The following is a 16,854-nucleotide window of genomic DNA, read 5'->3' as shown; positions in this document are numbered from 1 at the left end:
AAACAAAATCGGTGACAGAAATTTGTACTTTTGTTTTGCAAACTTCTAACGGCGGACTTTACTGTGGCAGCTTGTAGTCTAGACACCTTAAGCCGACAGGTAGTACAGAAATGTACTATTTCAATGAGGAAGGAAATCTGCCATAGCACAAAGTATTTGGTGGACTACCACAGTACAGTACCAGTGGTACTGTGATTTGTCTTGGCTGTATTCTCTATCTAACCCTCTGCCAGGTTTTGACCCCTCTATGAATGTGTCTCAAACTCTGAGTCACAGTCAGAAAAAAAGCAGCTGTGCCTCTCAGGTGTTTAACACCTTTGCATTGGGTGTTCTTAAAGTCCATAACACACTTGAAGAGCACAATGCATGTCCATATTTCAGCCGTTATTCTTCACAGTCTGGTATGTCAATGCCAAACCCACTTTGTTCAGTAGTTTAAGCTAATATGCCTAAGACAGACCTGAAACAGTTGACATGTCTTCTGAGCTCGTGGTAAACCAGGTCAAAATAGTAATCTGAATTGAAAATGACCTTTCACTGCCCTTCCCCTTTTCAGAGGGAAAGATTGCATCTCTCCATGACCATACTAATTTATGCTGACTTAAAGAATATCTGGACTATGACCCAAGGCATGTCCACATGTTCTATTCTGGAGACTCTATTATGGCAACAAAAAGTTGCCAAAGCACACAGCAAGGGTGTTAAACAGCAATGAGAAGATCTGGCAGCACTTCACTGCCAGAGTCCTTGGCTCTCCAGAAATCAGGCTCCTCTATGACATGTGGGAAATTGCCATTAAAAAAAATCTTACTGTTCGTGACCAGTTGTGCTGATCACAGCACACTTACAACATGAGAAAGTGGGGGGAGAAAAAAAGAGAAGTTAGGAAGCACTGAATGGGACCAGACCTCTGTCTTTTTGTCCCTCTTTTCCTAATGGCAGTGCCAGCGCCATATCGTTTACTGACGGGCATATTTGTGGTTATTTCTCCTGGGGAAAGTACACAGAGAGAAGTCTTGATATTGCAGGCTGTAGATCAGTGCGCACATGGAGAAGAGTGGGTGTGCTGCAAAAAAATCATAGATTGAGAGTATAAGCACAGCTTCGTTGCTGGAGGAATTAGTGTCCTATTTCAGTGCTATCCATTGCTGATTGCTGTCCACCACTGATGCAAGCCTTTTTTAAATTTTTAGGGTTAGACTTCAATTTACCATTGACTCTTCTTCTGCATTTCAAATCAGGAATGGTTTTGAAGCCTTTCCTGAGAAACCTTTTCAGTAGCGGAGATGAGGAAAATAAAAATCACTAGGAAAGTAGCCCTCATCTTTTAAACACTTTTTATTTATCATTGGTTTTTCCTCGATCTTCTGACTCTAAAAAGCCTCATTACACACTTTATTAGTAGCTTTCTGAGGTCCTGTAGTGTAGTAGCATCTACTCGGAGTCTCTGAGGGATTAAATTGGAGATATACTTAGGAGAGTTTGAGGGGTAATTGCAAGGCCTTATCAACCAATAATGCTACCAGTGGGCCACTGGCACAGCAATAGTGTCCTCTGCTGCAGTCTGTAGATCTGGGTTAGATTAGTCCACAGGGTTAAGAGGGAATGCTGATGAAGGGCAGCCAGTCATTCGGTTACCTAAGAAGTATCTTTTATGGGGTCAGAAGACAGTCCCCATCCTTTCTTCTTTTGCAGAATAATAGGAAGTGCTGTTAAGCACTGTTAGGCACCTTGTTCTCTTAGAAGTAGCACAATATGAAACCCAGGGAGCAATTGAGCCCGGATCTCCTGCCTCATTGTAACGAATACCAGCTTTATGTTGTAGGACTGAAGTGCATTACCCTGGATTAGGGATGGAAAGGGGATCCTAAAGCTTTGGAGTCTTCTCAGGGATAAAACAGGCTTTTGTCAGAAAGATGCAATTATGTGTGGATTGCAGTGAAAATACAGTAAGATTCAGTCCAGTTTTACAAGCACAAATACTGAGATCCAAGAGAAACTATGTTTCTGGTTTCTGGTGCCTATTAATTCCAGTTTGCAACAAATATGTTAGTTTTCCTTGGCATTTGAACAAGAGCTGCTTTTCTCATTTGTTTAGTTTTTAATAAAAACTAACTGAGACTATAAGGTATGTGTGCAGAAACAAATCACTTCTCTTCTACAGGCAGGATTTTAAAATTAAGGTGCTTTTGGTTAAAAAGAAGAAATAATGTATATATTGTCACTTCTCTCAATTCTAGTCTATTTTTTCTTCAGAAATTACATGGTCTCATTAATATCTTCACTTCAGTATGAAAAGGTCACTTGTTTGTGTAAGACCTGTTGGCTTTAATGGATTTACATATATGTTTAAGTTAAGCTCATGCTCAGATGTTTTACTGAGTCTTGATGGTCTGTAGTCTATACTTGTTTTGCCTAATTACGTTTCTTGCATGTATATGTGTATATGTACCAAAAGCAAATTAAAGGGAAAAAAAAAAAAAGTTAAAGAGCTTCCCATAGAAAATTATTAATACTTCAATTCCATAAAGGCGTTTGGGAACATACATCCAATATTGGCATTCTGCTTAGATCCTCAGATCTATTTACTGAACTTCTGCATCACGCTTTAAATACCTCTTCAGTTTTTGCCATCACATCTGCCCGAGTTTTGTTGTTGCTGACCAGTTCACTGTCTGCTCTCCAGTTCACTGTCTGCTCTCCAGGGCAAGCTCAAAATAGGATATTGGGACAAGACTTTTAGGATTAGCCATATGCGCACATCTGTCACCTCTTACAAACAATAGCTCCGAGTTTAGGTTTCCCACGTCAGACTTCTTTTATTACAAGCACATTCTGCGTGATTTGGAGCACAGGCTTGATTGAGCCTATATCCTCTGTACCTTTGCAAGGAGTGATCAAACCACCAGACTGTTTAACTGTTCCAGATTATTTCCTCTCATTCTCTTCTGGTTCATGTTGTACAAAATCCCTAAATAGTTACTGACAGAAAAGGTTCTCTCCTACCAGTGATTAGTAGGCATTTCATAAGGACAGAAACAGCAATCTCCACCTCTTCTATAGCATATTCCCGTAATAAATCAGATGTTCTATACTTTTCAGGCACCTTTTTTTTAAAAAGCCTATGAGTCAATGATGGAATATATAGGAATCTTAAAAATTTAATTTGGCCCAAATTCTCGTATCTATCACTGATCAAAGAGAGGATCCAGTCTGGCAAAGATTAGAAAATAAATTCTTCACTACAGATGAATTCACCAGATTTATGTGTACTTTCAGATTTTTTTCAAAGAACTGGACTAACTGTGCTATTCCAGAGAAGGAAGAACTGAACTAACTGTGCTATTCCAAAGGAGGAATCAGACTTAATGTCTATACTCTGACTTCTAGAACTGGCTGCAGGCAGGCACGTCTGTGCACCTTTGCAGATCTCTATTGACTTCAGCAGGGATCCTCAGAGACACAGTGTGACTCGCAACTGCTGTACAATAGCACTGCCAGCTAAGTTTAATCATTAGATTCTGGTCGATGAGTTATTTCGTGTGCCTACAAAGACATTAAGATAGATCCAGATAGAGAAATGGATATCCATTGAAATGCAAATCTCCCAATAAAATAGTTTTTGATAACTTATGCTACCTTGATAATCTTAATGCACCTCCCCTTTAGGTGCCTAAGATGAATTCTTTTACAAATTCTGTCTTCTTGTCACAGAATGATACTTCTGAATTGCATATACTGATTTAAACAGAGGTGATTGTACTTTCTTTAATGTTCCCATTCATTCCCAGATTTTTGGACAAATGCAGGCATGATCATGCAAATAAAAAGGTACCATTTTAGAATATTACCATTCCAAAAATTAATTTGATGGAAAATTGCCTTTTTTTATGTCTGATGCTCCCTTAATAAACCTGATAGACCCATTCAGAGTCAGAAGGTAACTTTCTTACTGCAACTTTTAGGGGCCTGGGAAGACTTTGATTCAATTTTGGTGCCTTCTTGACCCAGGGTGCACTGATGGCTGAACATTTGACAGAAAATAGGTGCTCTGGGGAGTGATTGCTGTTTCGAATGTGAGTAGATCAAGGAATGACCTTGCCAAGTGTATGACATTTGCTGCATTGTTGGCATCATGTTCATACTCTTTTAAGCAAAAGTATTACATTTATGACAAAGTACATGTTACCAGTCACCTTTTAGAAAATAAAATACAGACTAAAAAAAAAGCAGAGAGAATTTAGGGGGTTTCTTTTTCATTTTGACTATGAATTATAGAATCATAGAATAGTTAGGGTTGGGAAAGACCTTTAAAATTCATCTATTTCAATCCCTCTGAAATGGGCAGAGACATCTTCAACTAGATCAAGTTGTAAGCTGTAGAACTATGTCAGCCTCTAAATCTGGCATTTCAGGTTGTCCTAAAAGTGAAACCATGAGGTTTTTTTACTATAATACATACCTTTTCACCAAATGACAAAAGGATTTGTCTTCTACAGAACATGCAATGGTTCTATAAGTCATGATACAGTACTGGATGTTTTAATTCTAGCTTACAGTAATACTCATCATGCAGCAATGACAAGAGGCTTCAGGAAACATGCAGCAAACAATCCTGGGTGTTCACCAGCATCTGAACTCAGTGATGAGAAAGCCTGGGCTGAATGCTGTACAAAGTGACAGACTTCAAGTGGTGTGCGGTGCCACGGTACAGACCACAGTGGGAATGCCTCTCATCCCCCTAATGCCTCTGCTGAAGTCATTGGGCAGCTTCAGACACTATCCACGGCTATATAAACTTCGCAAAAATTATATAAAACCGTAGAATGCAGGAAAATCCCCAGAGTCAGTTATTTACTGCCTTTAAAGTAAGCATCTTGCTTATTTTAAAAATACACAGTTAAGAGAGGAAGTAGATGGCTGAATAATAGATGGCTAAAGATGAGAAAATAAGAGTCCTTTCCTTATCATTAGTTAGTGCTTGATTGCAGCTATTGGATTAGCTTACATGATTGTTCCTTTCATTAAAACATGTTCTAAATAGCTCTCTAGTTTTACAAGTCTCCGGTTGCAATGGCATAAGTGGGGAAAAGATAAGGAGACGTAGATGTGGTCTTCCCTCTCCTGAAGTCTTTCGACAAACATCGTCTAATGCATTTTGATTACAATATAAGTAAGCTTCTTCCTACCTTTTTCCTGTACTGAGTCCTGTTAAGGACGGCTACAAGCCATGGCAAAACACAAAATGAAATTTGTTTTCTGGAGTAAAAAGTGTAAAAATGTCATCCTTTTTTTTAACTTTTTTTTTTTTGCACATCTTGTTGCTTGTAGGACTAAAGTAGTAGGTATTTTCCAGCAGTTATTTCCCCTCATTCTGCTCTTAAATGTCATTCTTGCTGAGGTGTGGGCAAGAAGTGTTTGTAGAGGAAGGAGAAGAGCTTGTGCTTTTGTGGAAGCCAAGGTCCCCAGCGAGGGAATAGGTGGCTGTAGCAGGGGTGAGCTGGACTCTGCTGACAGACAGAGCTGTTATGGGTGCTTCTGAAATCTGCAGAGGACGGAGTAGGATAAGTGACCCAATTCTGGCTTCTGGGATGGTGTTTTTGAAGATCTTGAGCAGGACAACTGTGAGCTGGGTATTAAGTGGACTGTAGGGAGTGAGACGGATTAGGATCTGGCTTGGTCAAGAATGAAGGAGAGCTGTACTTGCAGGTTTTGGTAAATGTGACTTTTGGGGCTGGAGGCAGGGGCAGCTTTCGTATGGGAGCAACAGGGCATATGAGGTTTGTATACAAAGGGCTGAGTCCTTGCAGAGTAGTGGTATGTAACAAAAGGGAGGCTGTGATGCAGGGCTTCTAGAAACTTCTAAACAGAAAGTCCTTCTTTGGACAGCTGCCTCCTCACTTATTCTATATGTTTTGCTGTTGGAATATGCAACCTCTTTCCCATTCACTCTATATCAGGTTGATGTACTATCCCAGCTATACAATGAGGTATGCTATCAGATATACTGTCCTAGAGAAGCATGTAATACTCTAGTTCACTTTATGTGGTTATAATACAATATTTTGTCCTCTTTGAATACTCACAGGCAATCTGTTGAACACTGAAAGTGCTGTTGCAGATTTAGGTGTCTTCACTGGGGGTTCTAAAGCTTTGCTTTTAGAGTACAGGTTCTCAAGAGCTTCGAAGTTGTTACATGGCACTGCCTTATTCCTAGAATTTTCTCTAGGCATTGAGCCTTGCTTATAGGTAGGATACTTCTCATTAAATTTAAGACTTCTTCCTAACTGCCCTGGACTGGTCCTAGCTAATGGAAAGGGAAAAGCAACCCTTGAGGACAAAAAAAGCTTTTAAAAGGAAATCCGTTCCTAAGATCTTGTTTATTTGGAAAAGCAAATGGGAAGAAGACTGACATACCAGTTTAATTTTTCCTGTTAGTCTCATCCTCTTCCCCCTTTGTCATAGTACCGAACTTTAGAGTCACTTCTTTGCTGTTAATATGTGCATTTGTGTGTTGTCCTGGAGGTGAACTGTCAAATGATCTCATGCGCTCATGCTTGTCTTTCCCCTTTTCAGTGATCAGCTGAGATATAAGATCATCTACTATGGTGTATAAAATAAAATTATTTTATTTTAGCAAAGTGATAGAGCTGTGATGTTTTGGAAGTAAATGTCAAGAATTTTGTTCCTTATAGATGAGGTAGATGTCATTGAAAAGCCAGCATTTACCAATGTCATGTAGGGTGTGTGCTTTGTAGCATTGTTGACAAGCATGAAAGTTCCTTGAGCAACAGATAATAACATTTGAGAGCAACTTCCTTATGTAACTTTTGGGTCTATGCCATTTTGGTTCTGGATCGTATTTATAGCGAGATCATAATTTTTACCATGCTTTGAGACATTTATTCCAGAAAATAAATTTGAGTGTATATCTTAGAAATGAAAATTAATCTTTATTTTTATCAGGAAAATTCCAAAGTGTTCATCAAGCGGATGTGAAATTGCTTTTACAGACTAATGTAGGTAACATTTCTTTTATTTTGCTACAGTCCCATGTCTTACTCTCTTATCATAAACGAAAAATTATTTAACTATCATCAGGTAATGTCCGAACTCATCCATCAAAACTCAGCTGCTTAGCAGTACCATGGAATACTAGACTTCTTTCCCTAATAAGGTATTGCTGCAGAAATTGTTGGTTGTATTTAGTGATAGCAATACCTCACAAAGATAATGAAATGCTCATTTGTCTCTGCTCATTGCAAGGGAGGTTGAACTAAATGACCTTTAAAGGTCCATTCCAACCCAAATTCTATGAAATACTAGTTCTTTAGTGTTACTTAGTAAAGGAGACAGTTATTAGGAGCCTGTTTAAATTAATTCATTTTTAAGTATTTTATAAAATAATTTATTATTTCATTATATTGTTGCTATCTTTTCTTAATGTGGCCCATGTTTTAATGAAAAAACCTCAAATATCTCTTTCAAAAACTGCTTCTGAACTCAGAATTCCAAAATTTACCACCTGATGACAAGCAAAAGGTCCAGGGGGGATTCATCTAGCTGTTTTGAGAAACACTAAATTAACAATACCTGACAGATTTAGTAAAGCATATGCAAAGAATCATAGAATCACACAAAGCAGGTGACAGTCATCAGCCTGCTTGCTGTAGAGGAGAGGAGATTTAGTTACATACAGCAACTAAATATAGATAGGGAGGCTCTACACCTCTTCACCTAATCTTCATACCTGTGGGAACAAAAATATGCTGCTACAGTTCTCATTTTAATCATCCGAAACAAAATTAGACCCACTATCAGGCAGCTATCTTCATCTGCAAATCACTTAGACTGTAATAACTTTATTGACCTCTGATCACATGCCTGCATCAGCCTCATACATTCTCATGTTGGTTTTAGCAGTTATAGCCTAGTTTCTAGATAGTTTACCTCTGTCTTGAGGTTACAGAGATATTCTGTAGAAAGCACTGAATAAAGACAGGAAGAAAAAAAAATATTTGTCCTCCAGGGAAATTTCCTCAGAATAATTTAAAAAAAAAAGTCTGCTTTGCACCAAAGTGAAAACAAATCCAGTCCTTTTTTCTGGAGAAGAAGAAAGCAGCCACCTTAGAAAAGCAGACAGCCCAGCCATGGGCTACTGAGGAGGCAAGGCTGTGACTACATTGACCCTGAGATGGCCAAACCGGGGAGAACACATGGAAGAGCTTGATAATAGGTGTCCCAGCTATAAATAAGTTCCGAGGGGAGGTGGTTGGTCTATAAATCCCATCTGCTTTTGTGAGGGACCCTGGATCATCACACATCTGACATCTATGGACATGACCACACACAGGTGGAGCACAACACTATTTTCTACTGTAGTCAGAACCATGATAAAGGATCTGAGGTTCCTCCCTGAATTCTCCTCAGGGATTGCTCCCAGCTGAAACTCAGCTTGTATCCACTTACTGAGGAAGGCTGAGTCCTTCCTCAAGCACTGGCCAATGGCCTCACTCCATGTTTGATGAGTATGGTCTAAAACACAAGGCCCTGGTTTGTGGCTCATTGTGCACCGGGAGTTGAACTGTGGCTTTCTCATTCACTGAGTGGTCTGGTCCTTCCAGAGAGGAAGGTTCTCCTTCCACAGAGAAATTCCTGACAACACAGGCACATATCACAGCCATGGATGCACTGAGTAACTCTGCCAGCTCAGCGTCAAGTAACCGTGTTACTGATACTGACAGATGTTCAACTGGCACAAACCCCTTGTTCCTGGAAATTGTGTTTTTGTTATAACTGCCTTTAAGGAATAAATATTAAAAATGCCTGTTTACCACATGAAACCAAACATTTTCTGAAACATAAATTAAATTGTGTGCTGCTGTTTAGGGATGAATGTCATGTGGCTCTTAAAATCTGATTTTCAGAGTTTCTTAGAATTCTGGTAAACCTCGTTCACAACTTTTTTATTTTTAAGTTTTGTATTCAAAGCAAAGTTCTTCTCTTAGGCTTCTTTTATTTTCCTGCAATGGTTGATAAACAATGTATTTGCTATAAAACATGGAGGCTAACACACCTTTGTAGTGAAAGCATACTGAAAGGGGCTTGGTGTGGTGGTAGGGTCCCAGTCCTCCAAACTGGGAGATGTGTTGTAAGAAAAGCATTTCTAGAGCTTCGTGTGGTTGCTCTGAGTACCTTATTAAATTTTTTTTTTTTTTTAGCTAAACATGGGATATTTTGATCTTTCATAAAAATATATCAATCTTTGAAGATGAAAAGTCTCTTGATGCTTAAAACCTTGATGAAAAGTGTGACAAGTAACAGATTTTATCTATGAAGAAATTCTTTTAGGTACTTTGGTTTATGCGCTAGCTCTGGTTCTTGTTCCTGTTGACCTAAACATTCTCTTTTAGTAAAGTTCAACATTAATAGCCAGGAGGACTGATGATGTTTAAATACATTTCATACCATCTAGGTGGCTGACCTGCAGACAGGTTGTCTGCTCGTGCTGAGTTGTTTGACTACAACAGATCTATGATGCTTTATAGAGAGAGAGACTTTGACCCTGGGGAATGGATTTGCGAGTCTCATGCAAACTGCTGTCTTCAGTGTCCTAATTGATTCCATCTGTAGTTTTACACCCTTTCCTTTTTTCTTCCTCTTTCCTTTGTAGTCAGAGCTACCTTCAAACTGCAAGTGACGTGCCTGGGGGTCACAACCTGGATCCCTCTGCAAACTACAATTCCCCAAAGTTTCGCTCAAGGAATCAGAGCTATATGAGAGCAGTGAGCACGCTCAGTCAGGCCAGCTGTGTTAGTCAGGTGGGAAATTCTTGTTATAACTTTTCTTATAGGTTAATCACAGATGCAAGAGTTGTTACTAGTGGAGGAGTTTGTTGTGTGTTTGTTTTCTTATTAATATCAAACTGAGGATGTGGATTGTCAAAGTAATTTAGTTCTAAGGAACACAACCCTTTTTCAAAATTTGAAGAAAAATACTGAATGCTAGAAGCAAAGGGACACTATCATACATATTTTCCATTTATTTTTCATTAAAAATATAAATACTGATACTTTCATTTTCAGTCTGTATTAAATATTTAAATGTTAAGAAGATTCAAACTGAATCTAAGGGGCACACTCCTACAGTACTCATCCTCTGAAAATATCTATTCTAATTTCAGTAAATGTGGATTGCCAGATTAAGGTATAGATTGAAATAATTATGCTCCAAAGGACCAGTGATTCACCTCTAAACTCAATCCTTCGCTCTTCTTGGGTGAAAGAATAAGTCCCATCAATTATTCTGTGCATGTGGACTTCTAAAAAGTCAGGGCATTTTTCCACTCTGCTGGTTTTGTGTTAATTTGTTAGTAGTAATTCATGTTGAAGTCAGATATGAGTCAGGCCTGAAGTGCAAGCAGCCTGATGAAGTATGTGCATGTTCTGTTTATCAGAGGATTTGCTGTAAAATTTCCAATGTTTCTAATGTGTATTGCTCCTGACATTTCTTCCCTCTGTTGCTTCATGACAGGTGGGCCCTGCCCTCTTCTCAGACATGTGTTACTTTATTTTTCTTTGACCATTTAGTGAGGCACCTAAGGGAATAGTAGCTCATTATGCGCAATGGTTATATTAAAACAAAATATTTTTTAAGCATTTTTTTTATTCATTCACATTCAATTTGTATTGCATGGCTATTCAGGCCTGGATTCAACTCATCTAACTTGAGGCTTTTAACTGAGGCAACAACTAAAGCTTCTTCTGTAGTTAATGGAGTGAAAGTTTTTTTCCAGGACAATGCACATCCCAAGTGGGCTGAAAGCCCTCTGGAAATGCTTGTCAGTCTCCTCTGACTGGAGAGAGCTGGGAGGTTGCCTGAGTAATGCCCTTCAGTCAAATTCCTTAATTTATGTGGAATAAATCTAAGTATAATCTTGTATAGCACACATCAGAATTAGACAGTCAGCCATTTTCCAAGCCTTTCATTATTTTTCATAGCTCCCTTGTGAAACCTGTCCCCTTCATTTTCATGCCTTGGTTTTCATTACCCTGGTTTGGTTATTTTCTATTTTTGTTATACTCTGGTTTTGAGAGAGTTTCACAAGGATTAGATCCTGCATCCAAAGCAAGTGCTGTTGGCTGTCTCCTAACAATGCTATAATATAGAGCTATTCTAACATCTTCTGGTGCCCTGACCATGGCTGTGCATGGGGATGTTCACTGAGCTGACCATAATGACTAACTGGTTTCACCAGTAGTTCCAATTTTTTAATCCATTGTGCATTACCTGGAAAGATGTGCACAATAGATTTCACTTGCAGGTAGATTGCTCAATTGGCCAGATTAACTAAACCTGCTGGATACAGTTCCTTATTTTCTTTTTCAGTCTTCACCAACCTATGTAATTTTGTGTCAACCACATACTTCCTACCTCACAGTCCAGCTGTTTCCAGACGAGTAATAAATGCATTTAAGAGATGCTACATGAAGTAAATGTATTCAAATAAGTTCTGAACCTTTGCTCATTCCTGTTCATTTTTCATTACACCATCACCTTCTTGTCCCATCTACACAATAGCAGTTTGTATGATTTGTACTATTTTTAACATATTTTTTTTCTGAGATACTTCCTTTTTCACTCTTAACCAAGAGCAGCGTCAAGAAAGATTATGGCTGTCATGGTTTATATGTTTAATTTAAGTTTTTAAACTTTTTTTTTCTATTGCCAATGACCTTAGTTTGAAATAAGTTGTTAGGACTTAAAGTGTTTATGGACTACATTACCATAAATTTCCTGTATGCAAAATATTTCAGAGTAAGATTTTTTTTTTAATTTTTGGAATTACATTAGTCTGCTTAACTTAATTAGAAGCAAATTTTGTGAAGGGTAATGTAATTCCTTTCAAAAGAGATTTAGTAGCCAAAATGTCTTACATGAAATTAAAATATCAGTTCTTCATTATCATCAGAAGTTCCGTATGAAATTTCCATTTACTTAATCAAAATCCTGAAACATTTGAAACATTTACACTCGTTCCGTTTCCATAATGAATGATGTACTAGGAACACTAATAATGAAAAATGCACTTAGCAGCCGTATAGAAAAAGTAATATCAACTGGATGTGCTGTTCAGTGACACTATTAATTTAACTTGGTATTTATACTGGTTCTAGCACTTCCTTAAAAAAAAAAAAAGTATTACCAGGAGGTCATGCATTTTTCTGTCCAGTGTTAACTTCCTGACTGATTTTTGGATAAACATAATTTCGAATTATTCAGACACATTTACAGGTAGTTAGGGCTGACTTCAGAGAACCTGTTAAAAGTTGTCAAGATAGAGTTTATGAACTCATCCTCAAAACTGCAACACACAGTTCCCTATTGAGAGGTTCCCTGAGTTTGGCCAGACTGCCTAGACCCTGCTTGTCATAAAAGCTGCCTGAAAATGTGCAGTCTTGCATCATGGCCAGTCTGCAGGGCAGGGTCAGCAGGAAGGTGCTGGCTCCTGCCCAGGCCCTGCAGGAGCTGGAGGCTGGTGCTGCAATCCCCCACGGGGCCAGGCTGGGAGGTGGTGCAGGTGAGCACATCCAGGTGCACTGGTGGGCAGGGTTCCTAGCGCTGCTGGTGGCAGAAGCACCAGATTTAAAATAATGCTGCTGAAGAAAAGGCAGCAGTACTGGTTGCATCTCTTTTTTCCACAGTTGTTGAATGTCTAACCCAGTTAATCAGGGAACGAGTCTGGTTTAGGGCCTTCCTGGCCAAAGGTGATCCAAGCATTGCTTTCCCATCTGACCACTTTTCACTCTGTTCCAGACAATGATTATTCTTTCACATGCTTCACTGGACACAAGTCTAGATACAATATTTCTCAGACCTTTCAGAAGTGTCACCTCCCCTGAACTTACACATCTTCAAGTATACGATACTTCCTTATAGTGGGAGGAAGATAGCAACCTGCCCCACAGGCTAAATATCCACAGGAGTAATAACTTTGCTGATAAGTGAGGAACCCAGGCAATTCACCCTCACCTTTTCAGGGCTAATACTGATAAACATGATTTCTGTTCTCCTACCCTGGCAGAACACGGATTTATATCAGCACAGACTGGTCTTGTTGGTTACCATTTAATCGAGTATTTAAAATCATCTGAATATGCCAGAAGATATTAAATGTAAGATTAATCATATGGCATGTGTGATGTACTTACTATATAGATATAAACAGCCGATGTAAATTTAAAAAATGTGAATGTGATCAGAAGGGATTACTACATTTTAACTATTTGCTAAAACAGTTCTTCATCAATGTACAGGTGTCCATTTGAGATGTTGAGGCCGTGATGATCACAAAAAAGCAAGTCAAAAATCAAATGCATTGTTGTTGTTTATTCAGATGAGTGAAGCAGAGGTTAATGGGCAATTTGAATCGGTGTGTGAATCAGTGTTTAGTGAAGTTGAAGCTCAGGCAATGGATGCCCTTGACCTCCCTGGATGTTTCCGAACAAGAAGCCACAGTTACTTGCGTGCCATTCAGGCAGGCTATTCCCAAGATGATGAATGTATACCTGCGATGGCATCTTCCAACATCACCTCCACTATCAGGTCAACCACAGGTAAGCAAATCTACACTGACCCTTCCATTGTTCTGCATGTAAAAATATGTCATTCTGTTTCGTAAAAGGATGTTTGACAGTGGAAACAATTTCCCTGTGCAGTGACAATATTTGATACCAGTATTCTTAGGTTTGTAATGCTGTACTGTTGTGGCTACCACTTGGAAAAAACTCCTTCTGGGGAGAATCCTGCAAGCATAATACAATGGACCTGGAGTTTTGACCTCCATTTCCCAGACATAGTTATCCAGGTGCACATATAAAAAGTGCAAATGCTAACATTTGGATATTGTTAGACATTTTGGTATTTTATTTCTATCAAGTAATTGATCTTCTGAATAGAATTGGTTGCACCAATTTTAATTTAGATCATTAAAGTACCAAAAATAAAAAGATAAGCAAGATTTTAAATACTTGGTCTAAACACTCATAGGCAATTAACAGGGAATTAATTACATACTTTTAGAAAAGGTGTAACCAGTTGTATCAGTACAGTGAATCATAAATATTATGGCAAGTTTCACACAACTGCTATTACTCATCAGTAACCATTCACATTCCTTGTTAAACCATTCACTTTTAGGATCTTTTAACATTCTTCCAGCAACTTGCTTTTCCCTTATTAGTTACTTAGCAAAGATGACAGCTTTATTCGTTTTAGAATATCAACATTTAGTATTGGTAGAGAAAATACTGCACAGATACCAGTTAAATAACTAAAATGAAATCTACAACAAATACATATTCTTTAAGTGATTCAAATTCACTTTTATGTTTCCAAATATGTTAATATTAGTTTCTAATTATGATACCGTCCTTGCCATGTACTATTAAATTGCAGTGCAGGCTACCCATCTACAAAAGGTAAAAATAGAACTCAAAATGTATCATGCAAAAGTACTTTTTAATTATTTGCTTGACACATCTGTTGAATAACAGAACAGTGGGTGCTTAGAAAGGAAATAAGTTGAGGTTGAATAACAGAAATTTAAATTAAACAAGTACCATAAAATGTTATTTTTATCTTAAGCATAGTATTTTAATTGCTATATATAATTTTGTGTGAAACCAGAAGTTGTGGCTTACAGTGCCACCTCTAGGGATGTTTCTGTCCTTTATTTAATAGAGATCTATCATGATATAAAATGAGATTTTATAGCTTCCACAGAGACTAATTTTCATCTTTGTCATACAGTACTGTGTGATTATTATGAGGAAACCTTCCATGGCGAAAGACACAACTAAAGATCTATTTTAGTGTCTGACTCAAATACCAAATTGGAGTACTTTCAGAATTACTTCGGTTGCCAAGTTGATTGGTTTTAGCCTAAGCTGTCTTAAGTTTATGTGCTAGATAAGCCCAAAATTCTCACTGAATTCTCTAGAGTTCAAAAACTGAATAATATAATATATTCGTGAAAATAACCTGATTAGGCAGCAAATATGTTTGCATCCCAGTGTTTTCATACATATGAAAATGTTTTGCACTGATTAGCAGTCTGCTAGTTAGATACTGTGGTTTTGAAAACTTTAACCTTCTTTTCATGCATGGCTTCTCCCTCATCTTGGGAATTATTTGTCAGATAGATTTTCTTGCCCAAATATTTATTCTTTTTGCTCTGTTGTAGTGAGATGATATTGACATTGTGGAGAAAAAAAAAAAAAAAGAAAAGAAAAAAAAAATATTATTTAAGATGTTTTCCTGAGCCAAAACTGCTTCCAAGCTTGTGGACTGTGTACAATTCTGAGTGTCATTCTGTATTGGAGATAATGCTATCTGTACCACTGAGCAAGTTTGTCCTCAGCTTCCATTTAAGATAAATATTCAAATTAGAAATATTTATCTGATTTATAAGAAAAGTAAGGATTATGGGATTCACTGCTAATTGAAAATGTCAGTTGCCAAATAAGTTCTAATTTTTAAAACCATATGGGTAACTGTTCTGTATTTTTTCTTCAGCCTCTATAACTTTGGAGGGAGATGCTTCATTTCCTACCATTAATATAATTAAAAAACAACCAACCAACCAACAACAACAACACACAAAATCCCAAACAAACAAAAACTTATCTAGCCCTCTCTGAAAATTGTAAAAGAAGCAGTTGCCTGAAATGTGAAAATGGTGTTGGCAGGTATTTGACATTTATATGGGGCCTCATTCAAATAAATGTCAAAAAGGTGATGTTTCATGTCAGCCTTCAGTTCCAATTCAGTCTTTTGAATTCATAGGAAAATTACATTACATTAATTCCTTTTTTGCTTCTGATGTAACAAACTCTTCTTGACAAAGAAACTAAAGCAATTTCTTAGAAAATTAACAGGCATTGCAATTTAATTATTACTTGAAATTTTAGTGATATAGGTCATGACTGCCTCTTATCGATGTCATAAAGCAATTAAATCATAACACACAGGCTTAGCTAAAAATTAATTAATGTATCTAAAAATGTAATATTTGATCTATTAATTCAATCATGAAAGTATGGAATATAGATTTACAGCGTGCAGTTTCCTAAAATGTCCCTTGATGCATGAGCAGCTTTCAGAAGGTAGGAAGGTTGCAACTATAATGAATGTTATGTGGAACATTATTAATGGCCTCTATTAACAGGGTTTTCTAATAGATGGAGAAAGAACTACCAGTAATCAGCTCTTCTTAAATGTGTACAATGTTACAGAGAAAGCCAGATGGTTCATTGGTAATACCTATGGTGCTAATGAACACAAAACGTTGGCACGGACCCATGTAGTTCAATTATTTGTGAAGCCAGCCTTCTCCACCTCTGATGGAAACTGTAAAGAGACAAGACATAGGGCAGTACCTGCTGGCCCAGGTGTAAATGAATGAGACAAGTGACAATACAGAGGAGACAGACAGCTTGGTGGCACACTGTAAGCTAGACCTGGACTCCGTGTGACCCCTGCTAAGACTCATATTTCATTGTGAGTAGGGCATTTCTATCCATCCTGTTTCATTCTGTAAAGAGATAATGAACCCAGTAAAAAAATACTTCATGTTAAAAGCCATGAATGACAGCATATGCTTTCTGTCTGTGAACTGCATGCATTTGCAGCTGTCAGAAGCACAGCTGAGAAAACACAGCTCCAGCTGCCACTGCCTCCCACGTTGTCCCTCCATCACAGACAACATGTAATTTCCTGAATGGGAAGTCACAGAGTGCAGTAGTCATCCTAACTACTACTGCCTTACATCTCTGCTACTCTTGCAAGCAATGC

The 16,854-nt window shown here is 37.9% G+C and overlaps 1 protein-coding gene across 12 annotated transcripts in view; it reads left to right on the top strand.

Annotated features, from left to right (window-relative positions):
• The window catches only part of DLGAP2 (DLG associated protein 2), a 463,673-nt gene that overhangs the window by 396,058 nt on the left and 50,761 nt on the right, over nt 1-16,854 (top strand). For all 12 annotated transcript variants that reach the window (XM_071807014.1, XM_071807012.1, XM_071807011.1 and 9 more), the window contains 2 exons: nt 9,674-9,821; nt 13,397-13,616. In XM_071807014.1, the coding sequence (XP_071663115.1) occupies nt 9,674-9,821; nt 13,397-13,616 (368 nt within the window). The remainder of the gene's footprint in view (nt 1-9,673; nt 9,822-13,396; nt 13,617-16,854) is intronic.

Source organism: Patagioenas fasciata, chromosome 3 (assembly GCF_037038585.1).
Source record: "Patagioenas fasciata isolate bPatFas1 chromosome 3, bPatFas1.hap1, whole genome shotgun sequence".
Taxonomy (NCBI): Eukaryota; Metazoa; Chordata; class Aves; order Columbiformes; family Columbidae; genus Patagioenas; species Patagioenas fasciata.
Note: the sequence above shows the minus strand (reverse complement) of the source record. Positions and strands in the feature narration are given on the sequence as shown.